Source organism: Culex quinquefasciatus, chromosome 2 (genome assembly GCF_015732765.1).
Source record: "Culex quinquefasciatus strain JHB chromosome 2, VPISU_Cqui_1.0_pri_paternal, whole genome shotgun sequence".
In the NCBI taxonomy this organism is placed as follows: domain Eukaryota; kingdom Metazoa; phylum Arthropoda; class Insecta; order Diptera; family Culicidae; genus Culex; species Culex quinquefasciatus.
Window position 1 is genome coordinate 16,839,504 of NC_051862.1, and position 16,486 is coordinate 16,855,989.

General features: G+C 40.2%; 2 protein-coding genes across 3 annotated transcripts; both read left to right on the forward strand.

Moving 5' to 3' along the window:
- Nucleotides 1-1,382: 1,382 nt before the first annotated feature.
- Nucleotides 1,383-2,711, forward strand: LOC119767878. Its single transcript, XM_038257665.1, has 3 exons — nucleotides 1,383-2,516; nucleotides 2,568-2,627; nucleotides 2,701-2,711. Exons 1-3 carry the CDS (start codon nucleotides 2,012-2,014, stop codon nucleotides 2,709-2,711), a joined length of 576 nt encoding a protein of 191 aa, XP_038113593.1. The 5' UTR covers nucleotides 1,383-2,011.
- Nucleotides 2,620-10,821, forward strand: LOC119767778. Of its 2 annotated transcripts, XM_038257259.1 has the most exons (5): nucleotides 2,620-2,987; nucleotides 3,046-3,156; nucleotides 3,211-3,595; nucleotides 9,790-10,084; nucleotides 10,144-10,821. In XM_038257259.1, the coding sequence occupies exons 1-5, from the start codon at nucleotides 2,729-2,731 to the stop codon at nucleotides 10,306-10,308; spliced, it is 1,215 nt and encodes a 404-aa protein (XP_038113187.1). In that variant the 5' UTR covers nucleotides 2,620-2,728; the 3' UTR covers nucleotides 10,309-10,821. The 2 variants fall into 2 exon arrangements, with proteins under 2 accessions (XP_038113187.1, XP_038113188.1); XM_038257260.1 differs by having other exon boundaries at nucleotides 2,620-3,595.
- The last annotated feature ends 5,665 nt before the right edge of the window (nucleotides 10,822-16,486 follow it).

The window sequence follows — 16,486 nt, forward strand, 5'->3', positions numbered from 1 at the left end:
TCTGTTAGCATTTTTATTGCTCGTTGCTCGTCGGGACCAACGGCACCAGGTGCAGCTATAACGCCTAGACTTTCGACAGCGAAGAAGCTTCGCACGTACTCGTGGAGTTCGTCGCCGGTCGGGCTTCCGTGGATGTGCATTAGCGTGGTTCACGTTTCTATGAAAAAGACAAAAGTTGTTATTTTCGAGCGCCTCAACCGGAATTCCGTTCTACTATGTCCCCAAAAGCACTCCTGAAATTTTGAGCCGATTTGGTTGGATTTAGTAGTTCCACCATCGATCTAAAGTTTGTGTGGTTTTTGAGAAAATTACTGTGGAGAATGAGCAATTTCTATATCGTAACAGAAAAATGCACATTTTTTTCAAATGGCTTCATTCTCGAGATTCATATAGATATTGGTCTGGGGAATAACTTTGTAGAACATTGCGAAACGCTGCGAATTAATCCTAAAAGATACTAGTACCTTTAGATAACCCATTTTGGAGGGCTTCATGGTGTGGGTTAAAACGGGCCCTTTCTCGTTTGTTGCTTTTTCATCGATGGTGCTTTGACTTCTTTAATCAATGTTTATGAAAGTTATTTTAGAACCAATGCGAAATTTTATTTCAAAACAACCAACGATTGGTTTGGCCTGCGGTGTTCATTCTTTTCGAAGCGGTGTTGTTCCAGGTCGTCAGAATGTTCACGAGACGGTGTGGCCACCGGGGATGTTCCAGGTCGTTAGTTCTCAGGACGATGTGGCCTCCGAGGTTGACGGAAAGCATAAAAGACGGTTCGGCCACCGGTGTTGTTGTAGGTCTTTAAAAGTGTTGTTCCAGGTCGTCAGAATGTTCACGAGACGGTGTGGCCACCGGGGATGTTCCAGGTCGTTAGTTCTCAGGACGATGTGGCCTCCGAGGTTGACGGAAAGCATAAAAGACGGTTTGGCCACCGGTGTTGTTGTAGGTCTTTAAAAAGTGTTGTTCCAGGTCGTCAGAATGTTCACGAGACGGTGTGGCCACCGGGGATGTTCCAGGTCGTTAGTACTCAGGACGATGTGGCCTCCGAGGTTGACGGAAAGCATAAAAGACGGTTCGGCCACCGGTGTTGTTGTAGGTCTTTAAAAGTGTTGTTCCAGGTCGTCAGAATGTTCACGAGACGGTGTGGCCACCGGGGATGTTCCAGGTCGTTAGTTCTCAGGACGATGTGGCCTCCGAGGTTGACGGAAAGCATAAAAGACGGTTCGGCCACCGGTGTTGTTGTAGGTCTTTAAAAAGTGTTGTTCCAGGTCGTCAGAATGTTCACGAGACGGTGTGGCCACCGGGGATGTTCCAGGTCGTTAGTTCTCAGGACGATGTGGCCTCCGAGGTTGACGGAAAGCATAAAAGACGGTTTGGCCACCGGTGTTGTTGTAGGTCTTTAAAAAGTGTTGTTCCAGGTCGTCAGAATGTTCACGAGACGGTGTGGCCACCGGGGATGTTCCAGGTCGTTAGTTCTCAGGACGATGTGGCCTCCGAGGTTGACGGAAAGCATAAAAGACGGTTCGGCCACCGGTGTTGTTGTAGGTCTTTAAAAAGTGTTGTTCCAGGTCGTCAGAATGTTCACGAGACGGTGTGGCCACCGGGGATGTTCCAGGTCGTTAGTTCTCAGGACGATGTGGCCTCCGAGGTTGACGGAAAGCATAAAAGACGGTTCGGCCAATGTTGATTTTCTAAGTCGTCGAAATGTTCTTAAGACGATGTGGCCACCGGTGATGTTTCTGGTATTGTTGTTTCTTATAGTTAATAGGACGGTTTGATGTTGTAGGTTAGTTAAGGGACTATATGGTCACGGAATTTTGTACAAATCTTTGGACTGTGTGGCCATCGGTGCTGTTACATGTCTGTAGTTCATGGGACCATAAGAAAAAGTCTGCTGAAAAGTGTTCCTCCGTTGCACAGCAACCTAATTGTTGTAACGTAGTAACTTGGAATTGTTTGGAATTGATTTCATTTCAAAATTCCATCGTCCTCTGTCCAGTATAGAAGTAAAATGGTCAAGACACGCAAGGAGGCGTCCGTTTCGCTGGTCGGAACTACCGACCCGGAATCGTTGGTTCAACAGGTTAAGCTGCCGACGGTGGGGTGCGTTATGAAAAGATTTTTTTTTTTGTTAAGCTCGTTGAACTCCGTGGTGTTTGCTATAAGTAAAACGACGTCCGAGCTTCTACAAGTGTGGCAAAAAACCACTATTATTTGCCAGATGCACAAGAACGTGGCCAGGACCATACGGAATCTACTTGCAGAGCTAAAAATGGCGCAAAAAGACTCTTATCGCGACACCGAAAGGAAGAGGAAGTGGAAGATAAGGATGGATCAATTGCTGGATGTATCCCTGAAAAAAGTTATCATTGAAGACCCGAAAGTTGCAGAATTTTTAGAAGATCAGAGAAAGGAGCGAAATTTTTCTTTATCAAGTATTAACGAGCCACAGCTGTACAAGAGAACTAAGAACGAACATAAGCACGCAGAAGAAGAAGAAGAACAAGAAGCTACAGGTACTCTATGACATATTTTAACTATTGACAATAATGTTCATCTTATTGAAGATGTTGAACATGATTTCAAGCCACCACCACCAAAAAGATCAAAAATGCAACAAAGAAAGAGCGAACCATCCAAACCGGAAATTATAACGGAGGACGTTGCTGAAGCTTTGGATCGAGCAAAACTTTCCGATAGACAGGCATTAAAGATCATTTTACCGGTTATGGACGCTATGGGCCAAGATCCTGCCGACGTACCAATTTCAAGATCAACAATTAGCCGGAAGCGGAAACATGCGCGAAAAGCCATCGCCCAAAAAAATCGAAAGGAGTTTATTCCGGCTGACCCGATGGTAGTCCATTTCGACGGGAAATTGTTGGAAAATCCGAACGGGTCCGGAAAAGTTGAGCGATTACCGACACTAGTGTCTTGGGACGGATCCGAGAAATTACTCGGCACTCCAGCACTCGTCAAAGGCACAGGTGATTATTACAAACTTCTGAGTAATAAGCTTATTTTTATTTTTAATGCTTATTTAAGGCGAAGAAGGAGGCAAATCAGTTTACGGATTGCTGCGTAAGTGGAAGTGCGATAAATTTATCCAAGGATTGTGTTTTGATACAACTAGTGTAAACACAGGACGAACTAACGGTATTTATATTTTATTTTTGTTTACTTTATCAATTAGAAATTTTGTTTTTTAAGGAGTATGTGCCAATCTTGAAAAATTGCTAGGACGAGAGCTACTCTGGCTAGCTTGTCGGCATCATGTGTTAGAATTGCTGCTATCTAAGGCCTTTTGCATCTGTTTTGGACCCACAACATCGCCGGAAACTAACCTTTTCAAGGTATTCAAAGAAAACTGGCCTCTGTTTAAGAAGAATTCACCGAAACCTATGCGAATCAAAAAACATCATCAAACTTTTCGAGATTCCACGGTGCGAACTCTTAAGTCCATCCGAGAATGGCCGAGGAATGATTATCGCGAGTTGTTTGATCTAACTTTGTTTGCTTTGGGGGAAAAGCCGCACGATTTTTCTTGGAAAGCGCCGGGAGCGGTGCACCACGCGCGATGGATGAGCAAATTGATTTATGAGACCACCGGAGGCGGAAAATCTGATACGGGCTTTTCTTCCACGTTTGACCTCAGAACTCAAAAATGGCTGAATGAAATGCTTTGAAAACGTCGGGTCTCCTAAATTGATCAATTTTGAACATGTAGAATGGTTACATGAAGAGATTTGAGCGTTCTTTCTGTTTGAAACCTGTAGTTGAAATTGGAAAAATTGCGCTATTTTTGGTTGAAATTGGAGTAGAATGTAGGTGTCTACAAATCGGTTCATTTTTTCATAGGCATATTTAGGCTTTTTAGAATCGTCAAAATCTTACGGAGGTACAGAAGAAATAAAAATGTTGATTCATTCAACTGCGTTGCAGAAAAAGCTGTTCAAACGAAGGAAGATTTCATATTTTCATACATTGACTCCACCATTTTAGAACCACTGATTGTTGTTGATTTTCCCTCTGTCAACGGGTGGCGTCGCGACGCAGTAACCATGGATGCACCACATTTGTTTTACTTCTCGTGTGTTTATGATCAGAATGTTTACCTCCAAAGTGGTTGGAAATGATTTTTGGGGAAGTTCCAGATTATGTCCGCGCTCTCCGATAATGGAGGTTCCAAACCCTGGAAGTTCTTGGGGATCCAAGTGTACATACAGGTAATGTTTCTATAGAAGGTATACAAGGTAATTGCTTCTCGAGCTCAGTGTTGTCTATTTTTATTCATGTTCGTGCGTGCTTTCAGGTCGCAAGCGGACGATCCTTGGACGATGTTACTGCGGTGAGTAGTTCAGTAGTTCTCGCAGTATTGAGCAGGACCACGTTAGTGGCCACTACACATGGCAAATATTATTTGGCAGGTTCCGGCGGCCTTGTGGCTGGTGACATTGGCTTTTCAGTTCAGATGCGGAGAGACAGAAGTGGGTGAGTAGTGTCCTCGTGTGAGCCCCATCATATGGCACGCGAAGCCGCAGCTTTGGTGGTCCCTAAATTCTTGTACCCGGGCGACTTATCAGTTAGGAGTTGGGATACATTTTCACTTGTGCGAGTGAGTGCCGTTTGGCATCGAATCTAAGACCATACAGGAGATGTTCGTTATTTTTTACCAGAGCGAAGAAGAACTCTCATACAAACTTTATGAGGAGAAACGATGATCAATAAAAAATACATAATGTAACCATTGTTTGTAATTTCGCGAATACTATAATTTATATTTTCCAAAACAAAAAGAAAAAAAGTTAGTTCCCCAACAACCTTGAAGTGTATTGGGGCCGGCATTACAAAGCAGATTCAATTACAATTTTTACCCAACTAATGTTAACATGTTTCAAATACAAAAATACAAAAATACAAAAATACAAAAATACAAAATGTTTTTGTTTTTGTTTTTGTTTTTGTTTTTGTTTTTGTTTTTGTTTTTGTTTTTGTTTTTGTTTTTGTTTTTGTTTTTGTTTTTGTTTTTGTTTTTGTTTTTGTTTTGTTTTTGTTTTTGTTTTTGTTTTTGTTTTTGTTTTTGTTTTTGTTTTTGTTTTTGTTTTTGTTTTTGTTTTTGTTTTTGTTTTTGTTTTTGTTTTTGTTTTTGTTTTTGTTTTTGTTTTTGTTTTTGTTTTTGTTTTTGTTTTTGTTTTTGTTTTTGTTTTTGTTTTTGTTTTTGTTTTGTTTTTGTTTTTGTTTTTGTTTTTGTTTTTGTTTTTGTTTTTGTTTTTGTTTTTGTTTTTGTTTTTGTTTTGTTTTTGTTTTTGTTTTTGTTTTTTTGTTTTTGTTTTTGTTTTTGTTTTTGTTTTTGTTTTTGTTTTTGTTTTTGTTTTTGTTTTGTTTTTGTTTTTGTTTTTGTTTTTGTTTTTGTTTTTGTTTTTGTTTTTGTTTTTGTTTTTGTTTTTGTTTTTGTTTTGTTTTTGTTTTTGTTTTTGTTTTTGTTTTTGTTTTTGTTTTTGTTTTTGTTTTTGTTTTTGTTTTTGTTTTTGTTTTTGTTTTTGTTTTTGTTTTTGTTTTTGTTTTTGTTTTTGTTTTTGTTTTTGTTTTTGTTTTTGTTTTTGTTTTGTTTTTGTTTTTGTTTTTGTTTTTGTTTTTGTTTTTGTTTGTTTTTGTTTTTGTTTTTGTTTTTGTTTTTGTTTTTGTTTTTGTTTTTGTTTTTGTTTTTGTTTTTGTTTTGTTTTTGTTTTTGTTTTTGTTTTTGTTTTGTTTTTGTTTTTGTTTTTGTTTTTGTTTTTGTTTTTGTTTTTGTTTTTGTTTTTGTTTTTGTTTTTGTTTTTGTTTTTGTTTTGTTTTTGTTTTTGTTTTTGTTTTGTTTTGTTTTTGTTTTTGTTTTTGTTTTTGTTTTTGTTTTTGTTTTTGTTTTTGTTTTTGTTTTTGTTTTTGTTTTTGTTTTTGTTTTTGTTTTTGTTTTTGTTTTTGTTTTTGTTTTGTTTTGTTTTTGTTTTTGTTTTGTTTTGTTTTTGTTTTTGTTTTTGTTTTTGTTTTTGTTTTTGTTTTTGTTTTTGTTTTTGTTTTTGTTTTGTTTTTGTTTTTGTTTTTGTTTTTGTTTTTGTTTTTGTTTTTGTTTTTGTTTTTGTTTTTGTTTTTGTTTTTGTTTTTGTTTTTGTTTTTGTTTTTGTTTTTGTTTTTGTTTTTGTTTTGTTTTTGTTTTTGTTTTTGTTTTTGTTTTTGTTTTGTTTTTGTTTTTGTTTTTGTTTTTGTTTTTGTTTTTGTTTTTGTTTTTGTTTTTGTTTTTGTTTTTGTTTTTGTTTTTGTTTTTGTTTTTGTTTTTGTTTTTGTTTTTGTTTTTGTTTTTGTTTTTGTTTTTGTTTTTGTTTTTGTTTTTGTTTTTGTTTTGTTTTTGTTTTTGTTTTTGTTTTTGTTTTTGTTTTGTTTTTGTTTTTGTTTTTGTTTTTGTTTTTGTTTTTGTTTTTGTTTTTGTTTTTGTTTTTGTTTTTGTTTTTGTTTTTGTTTTTGTTTTTGTTTTTGTTTTTGTTTTTGTTTTTGTTTTTGTTTTTGTTTTTGTTTTTGTTTTTGTTTTTGTTTTTGTTTTTGTTTTTGTTTTTGTTTTTGTTTTTGTTTTTGTTTTTGTTTTTGTTTTTGTTTTTGTTTTTGTTTTTGTTTTTGTTTTTGTTTTTGTTTTTGTTTTTGTTTTTGTTTTTGTTTTTGTTTTTGTTTTTGTTTTTGTTTTTGTTTTTGTTTTTGTTTTTGTTTTTGTTTTTGTTTTTGTTTTTGTATGAAAAGCTCCCAATGATCTTGCGTGGCACCGCGAAATTGTGTTTATTAGTTCATTGATACAATTCATTCCATTGAGCAGCTTATATCTAATGATCATTTCATCACGGGTATGAATCTTCAAGCAATTTCAATATGGCGACTTGTATCAGAAGAAAGTGAGGCATTTTCGCTAGTTCTCACTGTTCTGTGTTCTGCGTGCACGTCCGCAAACATCGACCACACACATACTAGTACAAAGCGCCACCAAGAGGCAAAAGGTAATTACGAATATTTTTGGCACTTTCGTTACAAAACATGCGGTTTTGCAAAAACAAATAACAAAACCAACTTTCAAGTGTAGTTTGACTATCAAACGTGTAAATTGTTGCTGATTTGTTCGAAAATTTGATGAAAAATAATAAGTTTATTGCACCACCACTTTTGGACGGACATTTCTGTTGCCACCTTTTGGTTCCTTGGATTAGCCATGGATAATTTCACAGTGTAATAAACAGGGCAGCTACCACCACGCGGCGCCACCGTTTTGAAGGAAAAAATGATACAGGTTTTTCAGACGTGTTTCAATCCCCTGATTTCATACTCATCAAAACTGAAGTGGCCGATAAGGCAAAGACGCTGTTCGATGTGTCAAAAGTCTTAGGTTCGATTCTCGAGATCGACACATTTTTTTGATACACCGAAACGGTGGTCGCATAATTTTACTGCAAATCTGCATGAAAGTGTATCAGAATCTGCTTGAAATCTGTCTTCATGCATCTTTTGTGATATAGGGTTATGACAATTTTGTCTGTTACTGAAAATTATCGACATTACCGATGGCTGTCTGATTGTATTGAACAAAAAACTTCTTGAAATGAGGATCGAACCAAAAACTTCTTGGTTGGTAATACAACACGTTACTAACGAACCATGGAGCGCTTGATAAAATGAAATGGACTAATCACAAATATATTCTTCTCTATGATCATATTGTGAGAACTGCAGGTCACTGATACATGCACTGTAACTGAAAATCGCACCTTGCTGAGTTCGATTTCGCACCTTCTCATACTGACTACTACTTGTTATACGAGCTTGATGTAAAATCTATTATACAAGGTAATTTTGTTTGTAGCAAATTCACTTTGACAGATTTTGATACATTTTTTTCCTGTGGCTGTAGGTGAACTTTATTCGAAAATGATTCCATGAGAATTACGTTCTCGGAAATCTCTGGGTTTATCCTCTGTGTCCATTCACAGTACCTTTATACTACCAGATCGTGTTCTTTATTCTCTCGGAGGGTGGTGACCTACTGCGGGTGAAGCATCGTTGAAGAATACTTTTTGCTTCTTCATATCTAAGTTTTCAAACACGGACCCACTTCCAACATCGCTCAATGCGTTTTCAAATGAAAAAGAATGTTCGACGTTATTGCCGATTGCAGCGATTTTTAGACAATCGTGCAAGTTGTGGAAAGCTCTATACAAAAGTGCACACCTCAAAGTACAGCAGAAAAAAACCATCTAAGACACACACCCTAGTTTGAAACTGTTCTAAAGTGGTCGAAAGCATCAAAGCTCAGTCGAGACACGCACCACTATAGGCGAAGGGGTAGGATTTCAAGTGTGCAGATTATTTGCAAGGGTGGAGAATTTGCTGCAAAGTTTGCAATACACAAAGACCCAAATACAAACAGTTAACAATCATAGAATCCTGCTCACACCAAGGAACGTTTGAATAACGAGTGAGCAGGATACTATAATTGTTACAGTTGGTTGTTAGGTCTTCATGAAAATAGTCCAGAGCTGTTTTTCATGCATAGCACTGTATTTTTCTCTCTTTTCTTCAAAAAATTTGTCACATCCCTGGGCTTCTGTTTATATTAAAAATAGGGGGGTCTGAGTGTTTTTTTCACGTTTCACCTCCATCGAGTTCCACCTTTTCCTTATTACAAGCACAATGCAAAATGTGCTTCAAAAAATATTGATGAACTTTTCATGAATGATAGAAAAGTAGTTATCAAAGATTTTTGAAGTATTCCTAATATCGAAGCGTATTATAGAAATATCATGTTGTTTGTAATTACATTTGAAATTATTGGTCTCTCAGGAAAAAAATGTGAATACTACCGTCGCGTGGTTCCTCTCATTTTTTTTTTGCACGTTGGAAAAGCATTACGGCCCCTAACTTATATTTGTTTGAGTTGTCAAATTGGTTTACGAATGCCTTCAATTCAGAACACTTATAATTCGTCAGAAAAAAAACTACAGTGTAATCTCTGGCTGTCGATCTTTTCGATATCAATATTGCTGTCAATATTTTTTTCAGTCCCTTCAAATAATTCTATGATTTGATAACTCCCATTCTCGACGGTCCCTTCAATTTCGATAACGAGAGGCTGGCAAATTTACATGGAAACTATACTTTTGGTTTTACCATTATATCACGCTATTTTTTTTTTTTTTTTCAAAATGTCCTATGTAGGAAACCCTCGGAGCATTGTTTTGACAAAGTAATCTAGAAAAGATGTTTGATTTCATATTTGTTACGACATTCCCTTGTCAATCACCTAACCTATTGAATAATTGAGATATGTTACAATAATGCATAATCTTTTCTGTCTCCCAATCATGCGAGCTCCGCTTATCATTCAAATATATTTTACTTATTTTGTCAAAATTCATTTTGAAACACAAACATAGCCTTCACTCAAACCATTACAACTACAGATTGTCAATGGAAACAGATTGGTCGATGCATAATAAATCGGCATTGGCAACGTATGTGTCCAGCGCATTTGGATCCGTCAAACATTGGCCAAACTGTTTCCCTTGACAAGTGTGTAATCACCACGTGTGATGTGCCATGTGCGCGCAAGTTGTTTTCAGGTAGGCTATGATTTAGGACAAATGCGTCTTGCTAAATGAGCGTCCTGCTGTTGCGTACTGGAATATTTTCAAAGTCATCAGAGTAGCAATGGAATTTCTGCTTCCTAGCAGTGGTTCCCAAAAGAGAGAAAATCATCAAGTTCCCCGCTCCGGTGGTCTCTTATGCCACAAAAATATTCTTGCTTCGCAAAGAAGGACATTTGATTGGACTAAAGAAAGAAGATGAGAAAAAAATCGAGCGGTTTGTTCTGTTTGGTTCGCTCATCTACACAGCAGCTTGGGCAGAAGCACCACTGGCGACGGAAGCAGCCATCAACGATCTGATGCTGTGGAAGAACCTTCAGTTATTCAAAAAGACTGATTCCGAAATCGGTGACGCCGTAAGCAAGGTACTTGAAAGACACCTCTGGTACTTATCGGAGGATCTGCTCGGCATGTCTCTGTTTTCTGTAAAGGTAATTTAATTTAAAATAAATACAACATAAAAATATGTTATTAATCAAATATTATATAGCTCTCACATCGCGAAAAAGACGAAATTGTCAGGGCCATGAAGGCGAAAACCGCCAGCGCCGAAAGATCTGTAACCGGCAGCAAAAGTGTTATAAACACCAAGAACCCATGTTTGGCCGACTTTGCAACCCAGAGATCTTTGTTGTTTTTACCAAGATGGAGATAGAAGCATCATTTATGGAAAGCCCATCAGCGACATGGCAGCAAAATTTGAACTTCCAGAATGGCGAAAAACGTGTGAAACAACTGATGATCGTTAATGACCTGGCTGAGAGGGGCGTCAAATTGTGTGAAGAATACTGCAAAATTTTAACCAAAGATGACGAAGAGAGAGAGTTCATTATGCAAGTTGTTGAGAAAAATCGAAAGTCCATCAGCACAGATTGCACAAAAAAGGAACTCATGCTTGCATTGAAGAGTGCATGATTTATTACCTAATCTTTAATTGTTGACCTGTTAATTGTTGAAGTTTGCGTTCAGTTATTGAATTAAATCATTAAAAATGTTACGAAAATAATCAAAACAACACAAAAAAAGTCTTTACTTCTACAATGATAATAGTCCTAAACTCTATCCGAAAGTCTTGATCTCATCTACACCCTCCCAGAGCATTTCAACCGGTGGTCCTATCGTCCCATGCACTAACACACTTGACACAACACAAAACCGTTCCATAAACATTCCGACGACCTAGAGTAACTCCGGTGACGGTCCTGAGAACTAACGACCTGGAACATCCCCGGTGGCCACACCGTCTCGTGAACATTCTGACGACCTGGAACAACACTTTTTAAAGACCTACAACAACACCGGTGGCCAAACCGTCTTTTATGCTTTCCGTCAACCTCGGAGGCCACATCGTCCTGAGAACTAACGACCTGGAACATCCCCGGTGGCCACACCGTCTCGTGAACATTCTGACGACCTGGAACAACACTTTTTAAAGACCTACAACAACACCGGTGGCCGAACCGTCTTTTATGCTTTCCGTCAACCTCGGAGGCCACATCGTCCTGAGAACTAACGACCTGGAACATCCCCGGTGGCCACACCGTCTCGTGAACATTCTGACGACCTGGAACAACACTTTTAAAGACCTACAACAACACCGGTGGCCGAACCGTCTTTTATGCTTTCCGTCAACCTCGGAGGCCACATCGTCCTGAGAACTAACGACCTGGAACATCCCCGGTGGCCACACCGTCTCGTGAACATTCTGACGACCTGGAACAACACCGCTTCGAAAAGAATGAACACCGCAGGCCAAACCAATCGTTGGTTGTTTTGAAATAAAATTTCGCATTGGTTCTAAAAATAACTTTCATAAACATTGATTAAAGAAGTCAAAGCACCATCGATGAAAAAGCAACAAACGAGAAAGGGCCCGTTTTAACCCACACCATGAAGCCCTCCAAAATGGGTTATCTAAAGGTACTAGTATCTTTTTAGGATTAATTCGCAGCGTTTCGCAATGTTCTACAAAGTTATTCCCCAGACCAATATCTATATGAATCTCGAGAATGAAGCCATTTGAAAAAAAAATGTGCATTTTTTTCTGTTACGATATAGAAATTGCTCATTCTCCACAGTAATTTTCTCAAAACCACACAAACTTTAGATCGATGGTGGAACTACTAAATCCAACCAAATCGGCTCAAAATTTCAGGAGTGCTTTTGGGGACATAGTAGAACGGAATTCCGGTTGAGGCGCTCGAAAATAACAACTTTTGTCTTTTTCATAGAAACGTGAACCACGCTAATGTGCATCTGCCGGTGTAGGAAGGGCGCCTCACGCCCCGGGATAGCTCCGTAAACTGCCCAGCCAAGACGGGTTTTCGTGGCGATTGGTTCGCCTTCTCTGCCTTCACGTAGCTTCAGGGGGGCCATCAGGTGTAAGTTGTTCAACCCGATTAGTACACCAGGAACCGCGGACATCAGGTTTTGTACAGGAAGACTTCGCAAGTAATCGTACTTGGCCGCCATCGCCTCGAAATTCATCGACTGGTCTGGCAATCCCAATCCTTCGACGGTGTAAACTGCTTTCGCTTTAAGTCGATTTGTGTTGTTGACCCCGGAAATCTCCAGATCTACCAGTTGTGTGTTCGAGATGTTTTTCTTGATGCCACCGGTCCAGTGGATACAGAGAGAGGAATCTTCTCCTGCAATTCCCAGCTTGTTCGCAATCGATCTCTCCACAAGGGTCACCGAAGATCCGTCATCCAAGAAGGCAAACGTGTCAACCTGCCCCCGCGCTCCGTACAGCGTGACTGGCAAGATTCGGAACAGGGTCGTCGGATTTGGCTGGCGGTGAATCGTGACCGTGGCGTTCGTCGGCTCGGTACGTTGAGGTTCTACCGGTGGGTGATCGTAATGCAGAAGTCGATGGTGTCTCTTTTGACAACCGTTCACCCCGCAGGCTTCAGCGTTGCACGGCCAACGGGAGTGCGGAGTCAAACAACGTCGACAAAGCTTTTCGCTTTAACCACCTTCCAGCGATCATCCAAACTCAGATCCTTGAATTGTATACAGTCCTTCGCAGAGTGACCTTCGACGCCGCAAGCCGGACACGCCTTATGGGTTTCGATCTTGTTGACAACGTTCAACCGCTCCTTTGGCTGGTCTCTACCTTCACCGTCGCTTGTCTCTTCTTGTTCAGCGTGCGCGTTGACAAATCCTTTTCCTTAGATTTTGACGCTCGTCCCGACCAGCTCTAGGGGCCGTAGACAGTACGGTAACTCCACTCGTCGCCGTCGCAATCTGAGACATGTAAGACCCAAAGGAATTCAGGTCTACCTCTTTCAGCTGGTGTTGATACAAAGCCCAGTTGAACTTCACGTTGGCGGGAAGCTTCTCCACCAGCTCGGATAACAATGTCGGATTCGAAAGGTGCTTCTCCATTCCGATTGCCCTTAGGTGTCCGCACAGGTTACGCACTACCAATCCAAAGGTCACCAACGACTCCAATTTGTCAGCCTTTGGTGCTGGTGTGGCTCGCACTTTGGCGATCAGGTTGTGCACGATCTGCTCGGGTCTCCCGTAGAGAAGTTTCAGCGAGGACAGTAACCCGGCACCGTGGATGGGTCGAGCAGTAGGCTGCTAACCATCTCCTCGCGTACCCTTTGATAGCTCGATCTAGACGTAGCAGATTTTCCGAATCAGTATAGCCACACGCTTTTGTCGAGTGGTTGTATCTACTGATGAACAGTGGCCATTCAGCAGGATCACCAAAGAAGTCTGGCAGTTCCTTGGACACCACTTGCCGCGCAGCTATTTGGTGGGATGTGAGCGGGGTGGATCCAGACACGATTTCGATGGTCGGGTATGAGAACCGGACGGAACGGGCCGTGGTGGAATAGTGGAGCAGCTTGAAACTTCTGGATCTTTCTGCGGCGGTATCGTAGGATGAGATGATTCCGTGCGTCCTCCGTACGGGCTCGGCAGGCTTCCAATTCCCTCCGAAATGGAAGGCAAACTAGAATGCACGCTGTGTGTTGGTGTGGGTTCGTTTCGTTTGAAGTTCAACTCTCGTGATCGCTGCAACTGCTGCAGCTCCCGGTCATACCAGTTGTCCGAGGATTCAGGTCGGCTATTGATGTTGTTCTGCACAGAAAAAAAAATGTAAATTTACAGGACACTGAACAGATGTTTCACACGTAAACATGCTCGATGTAATTTTGAAAATTGATTTAACTGGCTGTTTTGCACGTAAAGAGCCAAAATGTAAAATGAAATTAAACGTAATTGCCAAAACTGATTTAAGTGAACATTTTGGCAATGAATTTCATTAATTTGAATGCCCAAAAAACATGTAAATGTCGAAACGAATGTAAAATTTGCTAAATGTAAACATTGAAAGCATTCATTTTTGTCACTGACAGAAGGCAAAAAACAAAACAGCAATGCTGTTTGTTTGAGCTGGTTTGTTTTAGTTCGGACCAGTCGCTCTTCAAATAAAGTGTTTTGAAATGATCGAAAGGCAATTCGGGTGCAGTTTAGGTTCAGAAAAGACGCACTTGGCTAGGTCCAATTTCAGACCGATTGAATTTGCCGAGTAAGGTAATTTATCAGTAAAAAATAACAAGCAAAACAATGTAAATAGCTCCAAGCCGAAGTGTTGACAAGCTGTCCATCCTGCTCACGACAGTTGATGTTTGCATTTAAAACAATCAGAGTAGATTATTTGTTTACCTTCGTCGTTGGCTCATTTACATTGTTTTGCTGGAGTTCTTTTGCGACAAAAGTTTGTTTACATTAGAAATGTACTTTTTAGGGTCGTCTGCCGGAATTAACTGGGTCCGGACATAATTCGATGTCAACTTTCCATTTCAAAAAGGCAGGTTCCTGCGTTCCTTGTTCTTACCCTGACGTGAGGAGTTACATGACGCAAGTTTTCTTTGTTGTTGTTGTCCGTTCCCGGGCACAAAACAAAGCTCCTTGAGGGTGCCGGGTTCGGATGCAGATTTAATACTTTGCCGATGACAACATCCTCAGCTACTATGGATGGAAAAGCTGGCGGTACGTTCCGGTGTCCTCGTCCACTAAGGGAGGTTCGAGCTCGACTGGGTCGTGCTGGTCTGCCGGTCTAGCTGAACAATGTGACCAGTTGATTGCCCTGCTGGAATCCATGCAGCTGTACTGCAGGCAGGCGTTTTTGATGTTTTCCGGCCTTTCACGTATGTTGACGAATGAAGTTTTAATAAGTTTTCACAATATACAAAGAGGGGCTTTGCCAATTGCCCGTGGGAGTCGCTCAACCTGCATTCCTGTCACACATGAGGTCTGCACAGCTGATTCCACGTAGATTTTTCCCGCCAGTAATGACAGGAAACGTTGACAAACGGAATATGTGCCAAAATCATAAGTGGTTTTTAACATATGAAGGGAAATCATCGTGAACTGGAACTGCCGGTCGTTAGCCCGGGTAAAGTGGAAACGTTGAGATGATTGTTGTCCTCTGCTCTCATCTCGCAAAAAGCCATACAGAGAACCACGTCCCATTAAACCGGCTCCGTGGCTTAATGGTTACGGCTTCTGTCTCCCAAGCAGAAGGTTCAGGGATCAAATCCCGGTCGGTACCTTTGAAATTTGGAATCAGGAATTTGAATATGAATAAAAACTAAAATGAATCAGGTGGGATTCGAACTCACACCTTTGGATTGGTGGTGGTCTGGGACGCTAAGCAGTCGGCCATCAGAAGGTTTACACTCTAGCAGTGAATTGATCCGTAGTGTTGAAACATGTTATCTCTTCTTCTTATATTATTAAATACGCGCTGATCCCTGATTTGCCTGAGGGGATTAGAAGTCTAAATATAGATCGAGTTTCCTTCAGATGCTTGCTTCTATGTTTAGGCGGGGCCGAACAATGCCCAGCGACCTCGGAATTGGACCGCAAGGAGCTCTGTCATTCTGAAATGGGTCGTTGGAAGCAGCGCGAGGGCTATCACCACCTAATACCCGGGACTGAGATAAGTTGTATCAGCATTCGGCATGTACACTAGGATGTAACAAAAATGACTTTTTGGCGGGCATTCAAGGGTTTGTTCCGGTGGGCATACTTAGCCCAAATCCAAAATATGAGCTTGATTGGACGTAACAGGAGCTGGCGCTCGCCCTTCAATTTAAATGGATTTAACTCGTAAAAGATTTTTCAAAATGTCATTTTGGGCATTTCGGCCACCGAAGCGTTTATTTAACATCAGTGTAGGCCAGATCTTGCGCATCTTTTGGTATATAACATTGAAATTTGGAGCACTTAGAGCTGGTACAGACCTTCAGTTTGGCATTTTTTCGAAAAATCGGCCCCGGCAAAATCAAATGGCGTCTCGGGCGTCGCGAGGCGCGACGCATATCTATTTTGCCGGGACCGATTTTTCGAAAAAATGCCAAACTTTGAAGGCCTGTACCGAGCTCCAGAGTTCTCCAAATGTCAATGTTATATATACCAAAAGATGCGCAAGGATCTGGCCTACACGCCAATGATGTTGAAAATAAACGCTTCAGTGGCCGAAATGCCTCAAAAAGTGACATTTTTGAAAAAATCTTTTTTTACGGGTTAAATCCCATTTAAAATTGAAGGGCGGAGCGCCAGCTCCTGTTGCGTCCAATCAAGCTCATATTTTGGATTTGGGCTTAGTATGCCCACCGGAACAAACCCTTGAATGCCCGCCAAAAAGTCATTTTTGTTACACTCTAATGTACACAGTCTGATACAAATTATACTTTCCCATAATTTCGCTACCGGTTAGCGGGTATTGGATTGGAGCACACACACACATACAAAGAGGGGCTTTGCCAATTATTATTGATCAATTTTTTAAACACACAAACATTGAAAAAATCATA

Coding starts and splice junctions, on each gene's coding strand:
- LOC119767878 (XM_038257665.1), top strand. CDS start 2,012: ATGGTCAAGACACGCAAGGAGGCGTCCGTTTCGCTGGTCGGAACTACC. Junction 2,517..2,567: donor AGAAGAACAAGAAGCTACAG/GTACTCTATGAC, acceptor ATCTTATTGAAG/ATGTTGAACATGATTTCAAG.
- LOC119767778 (XM_038257259.1), top strand. CDS start 2,729: ATGGACGCTATGGGCCAAGATCCTGCCGACGTACCAATTTCAAGATCA. Junction 2,988..3,045: donor AGCACTCGTCAAAGGCACAG/GTGATTATTACA, acceptor TGCTTATTTAAG/GCGAAGAAGGAGGCAAATCA. Junction 10,085..10,143: donor TGTCTCTGTTTTCTGTAAAG/GTAATTTAATTT, acceptor AATATTATATAG/CTCTCACATCGCGAAAAAGA.